At 59.8% G+C, this 9,848-nt stretch overlaps 1 protein-coding gene across 4 annotated transcripts; it reads left to right on the forward strand.

Annotated features, from left to right (window-relative positions):
- Positions 1 to 283: 283 nt before the first annotated feature.
- Positions 284 to 8,237, forward strand: SPIB (Spi-B transcription factor). Of its 4 annotated transcripts, XM_047790163.1 has the most exons (6): positions 284 to 340; positions 1,266 to 1,293; positions 3,590 to 3,662; positions 3,979 to 4,190; positions 4,645 to 4,798; positions 6,301 to 8,237. In XM_047790163.1, exons 1-6 carry the CDS (start codon positions 318 to 320, stop codon positions 6,597 to 6,599), a joined length of 789 nt encoding a protein of 262 aa, XP_047646119.1. In that variant the 5' UTR covers positions 284 to 317; the 3' UTR covers positions 6,600 to 8,237. The 4 variants fall into 4 exon arrangements, with proteins under 4 accessions (XP_047646119.1, XP_047646118.1, XP_047646120.1 ...); XM_047790162.1 differs by lacking the exon at positions 284 to 340 and having other exon boundaries at positions 1,096 to 1,293; XM_047790164.1 differs by lacking the exons at positions 284 to 340; positions 1,266 to 1,293 and having other exon boundaries at positions 3,597 to 3,662; positions 4,683 to 4,798.
- The last annotated feature ends 1,611 nt before the right edge of the window (positions 8,238 to 9,848 follow it).

A 9,848-nucleotide genomic window follows, 5' to 3' on the forward strand; every position in this document is an offset into this window, starting at 1 on the left:
CCTCCTGACCTTTCCTTTCTCAGGGTCCCCCCCAACCCAGCTCCTCTCCCATCTGCGCTCTTCAGGGGCAGTGCCCCCCACCCCAACGCTGGGGATCCCCAAATTCAGGCAGCCCCTGGGCCCACCCTCGCTGCCATGTGACCAAGGGGTTGTGCAATCCAGCCCCCTCCCCTGACCCCCTCCCTGAGGGGATTTTCGAGGAGGGCTGAGCTCACAGCCGCAGGCACCCCTGCCCCCCCCCCCCACCAAGGAGGCTGGGCCAAGGTATAAATAGGGGTGGTGGCTGCAGCCGGCAGTGAGCCCAGCCCGGCACCACCATGCTCACCCTAGAGGCTGCACAGTAAGTGGGGGCCCCGAAACCTGTGCTCAGGATCCCCGCCCTGCACTGCACCTTTGACCCCTTCGACGGGCCTCCCCCAGGGGCGGGGGTCTCTGCCCCTCCCCACCCCCAGCCACACGGGGCAGGTGGGCAGGCAGGAAGGGGGGCTCCACACACCTTCTGGGCCTCTCATCTCGGACAATTCCTTCCTCCATCCCATCCCTGGACCCCAAGACCTCTTTTCCTCGAGGACGTGCCCCTCCATCCTGCCGTCCTCTCCTAAGGGCCCTCCACTTCTGCCTCCATCCCTCCCCGTCTCCCTCGGGGGCAGGGTTGCACTGTCCCTGGCCTGCCCGCCCACTGTGCCTCGGCCCCGTCTGTCTCTGTGTCTTTCTCCGACTCTCCAGCTTTCTCTCTGCTTCATCTCTCCTTCGTCATCCCCCACCACATCTATCTTTGGGGCTTCACAAATCCTTCCCACGGCCTCTCCACGCCTTTCTCCCTTCCCTCCTCTCCTCGCGGCCCCTCGGCAGAGCCTCTCCTGTTTTCCCATCTCTCTTCTCCGGTCCAAGATGGACCCATTTACCCGACTCGCTCACGGAGGGCCCCTCCCCGCCCCCACCCGCCCACGGGCCAAGGTGGGGGGCGCACATCTCCTCCCCGGGGACTTTCTCTCCCTCACTTTCCCTTGCCCCCGCCCAGTCTCTATCTATGCAAATCCCAGGGGGGGGGGACCATTTGCCTGGCCCCTGCCCCCCACTTCCTGTCCCGGTGGGAGAGTGGGGGTGAGTGTGGCGGGGCTGGTCTCACACGGAGACACACAGTGGGACAAGCTGCCGTGGTCACAGCTGCAGCTGCCTCTCCCCCTTCCACCCGGCCCCCAACCACTGGGAGACTCAGGAGGCTGAGGTCCGCCTGACATGCCCCTGTGTCTCTCCCCCTCCAGGCTCGATGGGCCACATTTCAGCTGTCTGGTGAGTGGGGGCCCTGGGGGTCAGGGAGGGGTGGAGGGGACCCACATGGCCCATGGAGGCCTCCCTGCCTCGGTTTCCCCCCTCCAGGCCTTCCAGGCTCTTTGTCTTTCTGACTTTCCTCTGACTCACCCAACCCTCCTCCCCTCCTTCTCTCCCCCCCATCACTGATGTTTTTTCTGACGTCACTTTCCTTCTCGCCACCGACTCGTTGTGTCTCCCTCCATCCATTCCCACGTTCCGCACATCTCCTCAGTCCTTCTTCCCGTCTCTGCTTTGCTTTGTATTTGTGTTTGTATTTTTTTATTTCTTGTTTTTGAGGGCCACACCTGCGGCATATGGAAATTCCCAGGGGAGGGGTCCAGTCGGAGCTGCAGCTGCTGGCTTACGCCACGGCCACAGCCACGCCAGATCCTTAACCCACCGAGTGGGGCCAGGGATGGAACCCGAGGCCTCATGGATACGAGTCAGGTTCATTACCGCTGAGCCACAATAGGAACGCCCTGCTATGTATTTTTAAAAATCGAATCTGAGCTATTTCAGACACAGAGAATACTCTACCCTAACCCCACAAACCCACAGCCCCGTCCAAGAAATGAAACCCTACCCATGTGCTTGAGAGAAACCCCCTTCCCCGTACATCCCACCCTCCTCTAACTTGAAGAGGTTTGGGGTTTGTTTGTTTGTTTATTTTGTTTTGTTTTTTGCTTTTGAGGGCTGCACTGGTAGCATATGGAGGTTCCCAGGCTAGGGGTCGAAACTGAGCTATAGCTGCTGGCCTATGCCACAGCTCACGGCAACGTCAGATCCTTAGCCAACTGACTGAGGCCAGGGATCGAACCCGTGTCCTCATGGATGCCAGTCAGATTCGTTTCCACTGAGCCATGATGGGAACTCCAGCTTTTTTTTTTTTTCAATTGAGGTATGACTTACAGGTTAGGAAAGTGGCAAATCTTGTGTTCTGCTCAATGAGGTTCTACCTTAGCCATACACCTGTGTAACTGCTAGACAGACCTTGATACAGAATATCGCCATCACTCTGGAAGATTCCTTCATGTCCTTTCGGCATCAATACCCTCCTCTGATATCTTTCGCCAAAGATTCCTTTTGCTTGGTTTTGAACTTTATATGAAATGAATCCCATGGAGGGAGAGTGTTCCCTTTTGGGTCTGACTCCCTTCTTGAGACATCAAGTGTTGGGTGTTGGTCCTTTTTCCTTGCTGTGTAGTACTCCTTCCTGGGCCCACACCACAATTCGTGTGTTCATTCTCCTGCCTGTGGGCACTTGGGCTGTTTCCTGTTTGGGGCTGTTGCTCAACTGCTCTGCTTCTTCTTCTTTGTTTTTGTTTTTTGTTTTTTGTGTGTGTGTCTTTTAGGGCCACACCCGCAGCATATGGAGGTTCCCAAGCTAGGGGTCAAATTGGAGCTACACCTGCTGGCCACAGCCACAGCCATGCCAGATCCTTAACCCACTGAGCGAGGCCAGGGATTGAACCTTCAACCTTATTGTTCCTGGTCGGATTCGTTTCCACTGCGCCACCATGGGAACTCCTGCTCTGCTTATTCCCGAACAAGGCTATTCTGTAGACACGTTTTCAGTTCTTGTGGGTAAACAGCCAGCAGTGAGCTTGATGGCTCATCAGGCTGCCGTCTATCCAGTTTTAGGCTTTCACTGCTAAAGCAACACTTGACTCTTGGGATGAATTGCAGCGATAGGGAGGTGCTTAAAAGAAGCCTCGAGAGCTTCTTTGCTTCTGTTAAAAACGCTTCCACTGGAGTTCCCAGGTGGCACAGTGGGTTAAGGATCCGGTATTGTTGCAGTAGCTCGGGTCACTGCTGTGGTGCAGTTTGATCTCTGACCTGGGAACTTCCACATGCTGCAGGTTCGGCCGAAAAAGCCCACAAAAACACTTCCATGCCTCTCACCTTCACCCCTTGGCCCCCTGAGGCAGGCAAGGCTGGGGGAATTCGTCTACACCTTCCCCTGCTGCTGTGATGTCCTGACTGTGTACGAGATCCTGGGACGCTCATTCTCTGGGTGCGCATGCGCAGCGTGTGCGTGTACGTGTGTGTGTGTGTCTGTGTGTGTGTGTGTGTGTCCCGGTCTTACCTGCTTCGTCTGTGTCGTCTCCTCTCTGTATCTCTGGCTGTCTCTCTCTTTGCCCCCGTCTCTGGCACCTAGTCCACAGGACTCTCTTGCTCTCCCTCTGCCAGCCTGTTGGAGCCTCCCCGCTGTCTGGGATGGGATGGGGTCCCCCTGCAACCCGTGATGACCCCTTTGCCTCCCCCTCCCCATCAGTACCCGGATGGAGTCTTCTATGACCTGGACAGCTGCAAGCACTCCAGCTACCCAGACTCAGAGGGGGCTCCTGGTGAGTGAGCGAGCCCCTCCCCCACTCCCCCCTTGGGCCCATTTCGCAGACTGGGGGGGAGGCAGCTAAAGCCCAGGGGAGGCTGTCACCTGGTGCAGCAGGACAAGGTTAGCCCAGGCCTCCAGCCCTCCTCCCCTTTCCTCTCCCAGCTACCCAACCGCCCATGCAAATCCTGGGGTCAGTGATTTGCACAGCCCACAATGGCCCCTCTGTGCTGCCGGGGCTTCAGGGGGGAGGGGGCCTTGAGGCCAGACCTCCCCGACCTCCCACCCCCACCCCCACTGGCAGCTTCTGATTCAGCGCCCTCCCCCCCCAGACCTGTGGAGCTATGGCCTCAGTCCGGCTGTCCCAGCTGCCTCCTATGAACCATTTGACCCGGCCGTGGCCACCTTTGGCCACCCCCAGGGTGTCCAGCTCTGTTACGGACCCTCAAGCTACAGCCCTGTGGGGAGCCTGGACCCGGCTCCCAGCCTGGAGGTCCCAGGACCCGGCTTCCCAGCGTATCCCACCGAGGACTTCGCCAGCCAGGTGAGGGGCAGGGAGGCCGGGAGCATCTCCATCATTTGATGGAGTGAACTGGGTGCCAGACACGGCAGCAAAACCTGAGCCCCCAAGCACCCCTGTGACGACCCTCTGAGGTTCAGTACTGATTAGGACTCCAGTGCATGAACCAGCACGAATCAGAGAAGCCCAGATCCCAGGCCCTTGAAGGGCCGGCGCCCACGGCTGTTATCTTGGCTGGGTAGCCTTTCATGGAGGTGGCCCGGGCACCTCCTGACCGCACCATGGAGATCGGTACAGAGAGCAGGCTGTAAGCGGAGTGGGGAGGGCCAGGGCCCAGCAGGAAGCCAAGGGGTGAGGGCAGAGGGAGAGAAAGAAGCCCACCCCAACCCAACATAAACACACACACACACACACACACACACACACACACACACACACACACACACACTGGACTACAGGAAATCCTGACCTTCCGCAGACCCTGGGTCCCCCGGCGACGTACGCCCCGTACCCCAGCCCCGTGCTGTCAGAGGAGGAGGACCTCCTGCTGGACAGTCCTGCCCTGGAGGTCTCGGACAGCGAGTCGGATGAGGCCCTCGTGGCTGGCTCGGAGGGGAGGGGATCCGAGGCAGGTACGTGGGAGCAAGTGGGGAGGGAGGGGGGTCCAGTGGTGGGGGGAGGTTAAAGGATCCATGTCTTCCCCAGCACCTAGATCTGCCATCTGCTGGCAGAGTTGCTCTGGGCAGCTGCCTCTACCTCTCTGTGCCTTGCTCGCCTATCCAGTGGGGATGGGCGACAGTATCAGTGTCTATCCCCGGTGGTTGGCAGGATTGGGGGGAAAAAATACGTGCTGATGAGATAGCAGCAGTGCCAGAGTGCACAGCGTGGGCACTAAATAAATCCTCACTGTTGTGACGGATAGCAACAGCAAACATCGAAAGACCAACCCCTATCTCTTCAAGCCCTGCTTCTGCCCCTGTGCCTGACATGCATTATGTGCAACCCCTGAGAAGCTGGAAGTGTTCATGACTTTCCCTGTCGGGGCTTCAGATGCCCATCTGCAAAATGGGCCTTATTGTCATCATCCCATCTTGCGGGGTTATGATGAAGATGAAATGAGCTCGTAATTTATAACGAGCTTATAATCGTTTAAAGAGCTCATCATTGTATGAGCGTGCTATGAAGAGATTTGTAAAAATAACACACATACACATATATCTCATTGATAGATGAGGAAACGCCAGCTCAGAGAGGTTAAGTTACCACCCCCATGTCACACAGCTGGGAAATGAGAGATGGGGTGATTAGACCCAGTGCCCTGCTGTGAACCGCCACCTTCCAGCTTTGGGGGGCCCTTGCTGCTTATAGGAGCCCAGCAGTCAGACTCCCCTGGCCTCTCCCAGGATCCCAGTCCCCCTGGAGCTGAGAGGCTGGGAGACCAGAGCTGGCCAGGCAGATTCAGTCCACTCCGGATTTCTCCACCGCCAGTCAGCTCTGTTATAAGCCTTTGGGGAGCAGCGCCACCCCATTTCACAGATCAATCCATGGGCTCAACAGATAGGTAGCACTACGTGTTGGCCACCGGGCAGACACAGACTAGACACACGTCTTTTTTTTTTTTTTTTTTTTTGCTTTTCTAGGACCACACCTGTGGCATACGGAGGTTCCCCGGCTAGGGGTCGAATCAGAGCTGTAGCCACCGGCCTCCACCTGAGCCACAGCCACTCAGGCTCCGAGCCGCGTTCTGCAACCTGCATCGCAGCTCACGGCAACGCCGGATCCTTAACCCACTGAGCGAGGCCAGGGATCGAACCAGCAACCTCATGGTTCCTAGTCGGATTCGTTAACCACTGCGCCACGACGGGAACTCCTAGACACCCATCTTGAAAACAAAAAGCCCGGAAGAGGGAGGGCGCGTTCTAGGGTGACAGTGTCAGGGAGGAGGTGCAACTTGCTCCGGATTTTGGGGGGCACACAGGGAAGCCAGGCAGGTGCCTCTAACAGCCGCCTCCTTCATCCCAAGTCTCTCTCTGGGAGACAGAGGCGGGGCGGGTCCCGGGCCGGGCCGGGCCGGGCCGGGCGGGGGAAGGTGCCCGCCGGCCGCTTCCGCTAACGCGCCGCGCACCCGCCGCAGGGGCCCGCAAGAAGCTGCGCCTGTACCAGTTCCTGCTGGGGCTGCTGACGCGCGGAGACATGCGGGAGTGCGTGTGGTGGGTGGAGCCGGGCGCCGGCGTCTTCCAGTTCTCCTCGAAGCACAAGGAGCTCCTGGCGCGCCGCTGGGGCCAGCAGAAGGGCAACCGCAAGCGCATGACCTATCAGAAGCTGGCGCGCGCCCTGCGCAACTACGCCAAGACCGGCGAGATCCGCAAGGTCAAGCGCAAGCTCACCTACCAGTTTGACAGTGCGCTGCTGCCCGCCGCCCGCCGGGCTTGAGCCCAGGGCGGTCTCTCGGGGGGGCTCGCAGGGGCCCCCACTCCTGTGTCACGTGGGCGTCCCCACACCCTAGGTCATAGGACCCACGGATCCCCCACACTGGTGGCGGGGGCGGGGCGCTACCACAGTCCCTAAGCCCTGCCCGGGGCCCCTCTGGGACCTCCCCACTCGTGTCTGGGGCCCCGAGAGCTTCACGTCGTGGGGCAGAGGACCCATAGACGACTATACTGTGTGTCTGCGTGGAGGGGCGGGGCAGGGCAGGGCTTCCAGAAAACCTAGAGCCTCTCTGGGATCCCTTGTGATGCCTGCGATCCCTCAGTTTCATCTAGGGGAGCGTCAGCCCACAGAGCATCACATCAAGAGGGGTGGGGCTCTGCCTGCAACCCTAAGCCCCGTCCAGGGTCTCTCTGGGATCCCCTTCTCATGTCTGAGCCCCTCCTGGCAGATCTGAGATCTTCTAGTTATGTCTGGGTCCCTCTGGGAACCCTTTACATGCTTCCATGTCCATCTGTGACTCTCCGTTTTGTCTGTCCCCCCCAAATCCCTTTGTCATCTTTGAGATCCTCTAATTCTCTGGAACCACCCTGCTACCACTTTTTTACGTCTGGAATTCTCCAATCAAATCTAGGTTGCCTCTGGAATCTTTTTGTGACGTCTGAAAACACCCTTGTCAGGCCTGGGGGGGTGGGAACCTCAGTGAACCTTGTCATGTGTGGGCCACCTCTAGGATGCCCTTGTTTGTCTGGGACCCTCCAATCACATGCTGAACCCCTCTGGAGTCCCCTTTGGGTATGCCCCTTTGGGGACCCCACCAGCAGCCCTGAGTCCTCATGGGGACCCTCGCTGGAGTGCCCTCCCTAGGGCCGTGCTGGGGATCGTTCTAGCTCCTGGGTTGATTTCTGGGTGATCCTGGCAGCGCTCCCCGTGTCCGTTCTAACCAGAGACTTTGCACAATCCAGCAACGGTGGGCCAGCTTTTCCGTGCGGAGAGGCTGGAGCAAGGTGGCAGCCACACCTAATGGGGCACCTTGTTCTCCAATCTGCCCAAGTCCCCTCCGCCCCTGGCTGTCATACCCCAGTGGCTTCTCTCGGCTGGACCAACCATCTGCGTGTGAACCCAGCCTGAAGCCTGGATGAACTGTGGGAGGTGTGATGGAATCCGCGGGGGGTGTCGGAGGCTGTGGACGTAAGAAGCCAGGGTCCTTGAGCCTGGGTGGCTGGGGGCTGGGGGTCTAGGGTGAAAGATTAGCTGCTTCTGGGCCAGTTTGTCCCTTCTGTGAAAGAGAAGAGGAGGAGGAGGAAGACCTCAGAAGTCCCTTGAAGCCCTGTTGAGCCTTTGAAACATCTGAAATCCACCCACTGATGGCCAGAAGGAAGAAGAGGAAGGAGCACCAAGGACCCAGAGAGGAAGGGGTCCCGATGGGGGCACACAACAGCTGGTAGAAGAGCACCGCCTGGGACCTGCCCTCAAGAGGAAAGAACCCCTCCCGGGGGGCGGGGGGGGGGGGCGCGCCTGGCCGGAGGAGGGGCATGCCAGGGACACAAGGTCTTCCTGGGGCCTGCTCTTGCACATGAGGTACCTTTTGCAAAACATCATTACCCCAAGTGTGGAATAAAATAAAACAAATCAAGGTAGACACACCTCCTAGGATCCTTTCTCAGGGACCGCAATTCTGCCATCCACCCGGGCCTGCTGGCCCTCGGAGACACTGGGAGAGCAAGGGGGAAGAGAGGAGATGGCAGTTAGAGCCAAACCAGGCTGAGCCTGGAAGGCTGAAGTAAGAGCTTGAGATGCAGGCTCTGGGAGTTCGATTCCATTTTCATCTCTTCTTAACGACTGGAGTTCTTTCGCACCCTCTCCCTGCTTCCCTCTCCGTCTGGGTCCATGTTCTGCTTTCTGAATTTCTGCCCCCTTCTCTGGATCTTTGACCCCCCTCTCGCAGGTTAGCGCCTTCAGGGAGGCGGGGCCGGGCGCGGGAGGCTCGGGGCGCTCCGCCCCCGGGCCGGGACCGCGGGAGCCGCGGAGCAGCCTGCCTGGCGACCCGTGACGTCACAGGGAGGCTGCCTCCGTATTGGCTTGGGGCTCCTTGGAGGCGGGAGAGTTTCCGGCTCTTAGGGGCTTTTGGAAAAGAACGGTGGGCTGGGGGCGGGGGCGTTGGGCAGGAAGAAAATCCGGAGGAATTTGTCTTCATTCATCCTGAGTCCCTAACCCGGCGTTCCTTCCCCGCCCGCCCTCCTCCTCAACCCCAAGCCCGCACAGCCTTCCGCGCTCTCTCACACCCACCTCGCCCTCCTCCCCCTAACACCTGGTGTCCCCAAAACCCTGTCCTCCCGCTATCCCCCCTCATCTCCTTCGCCTCCCCCTACATCGAGTCTAGCCACCCCCCCAATTCAGAAAGCCACAGGTCCCCCTGCCGGGAAGGGCGCCAATGTCCGGGCAGCCCTCCAGGGCCTTCCCGGTCTCCTCACCCGCCCCCGCTGGGGGCAGCCGCCCCCTCCCCTGCGTCCGGTGCCCGCCGCGCCCGCTCCGGGAACCGTCGCGGGGAGCTGCCCGGGCGCGGTCCCAAGAGGGGCAGCAGCCGGTGCGGGGTCCCAGGTGGCCTCGGGGGTGGGACTCAGGAATCCCTGCGCCTCGGTGCCCAGCGGGCACAGAGACCTCTCCCTCGCCTCCCCCCTCCCCCCGTCGCCGTCCTGCCTACGCTGGGAAACCGGACCCTCCCTCCCGGCTCTGGTTTCCGGAAAACTCCTGACTTGCAAATACTAAGAATGGCTTCTAGACCCTGTCTTCCCCGAGAATCCGGACCCCGCCTGCCGGAGTTCAGGCTCAGAGCCCTCACACCCACTTCAGATCTGTGGGTCCCCTTCCTGTCTCTCCTCCTAGGACCCAAGAAGCCAGGCCCTCATCCTTCTCCTTTTCCTAGGACCCAAGAATCTGGACCCCAGGCCCCTTCTGCCCCTGGAGTCCAGGCCCCCAGGTCCCACTTCTCCTTTTCCTAGGACCCCCAGGCCCTCACCCTTCTCTTTCCTAGGACCCAAGAATCTGGACCCCAGGTCCCTTCTGCCCCTGGTCGCTGGAGCCCAGGCCCCCAGGTCCCCCTTCCTCAGACCCAGGAGTCTCCACCTCCAGCACATCCTCCCTCAAACCCAGGTGTCGGAAGCCCAGCCCCCTCTTCCCCGGGGGACCTGGCGCTCAGCCATCACTCCTGGTCCAGCTGTCGTTTCTCGCCCTTTAGGACGCACAGGCGGAATG

The sequence above is a fragment of the Phacochoerus africanus genome, chromosome 8 (genome assembly GCF_016906955.1).
Source record: "Phacochoerus africanus isolate WHEZ1 chromosome 8, ROS_Pafr_v1, whole genome shotgun sequence".
Lineage (NCBI taxonomy): Eukaryota > Metazoa > Chordata > Mammalia > Artiodactyla > Suidae > Phacochoerus > Phacochoerus africanus.

Coding starts and splice junctions, on each gene's coding strand:
- SPIB (XM_047790162.1), top strand. CDS start 1,240: ATGCCCCTGTGTCTCTCCCCCTCCAGGCTCGATGGGCCACATTTCAGC. Junction 1,294..3,589: donor GGCCACATTTCAGCTGTCTG/GTGAGTGGGGGC, acceptor CCTCCCCATCAG/TACCCGGATGGAGTCTTCTA. Junction 3,663..3,978: donor AGACTCAGAGGGGGCTCCTG/GTGAGTGAGCGA, acceptor CTCCCCCCCCAG/ACCTGTGGAGCTATGGCCTC.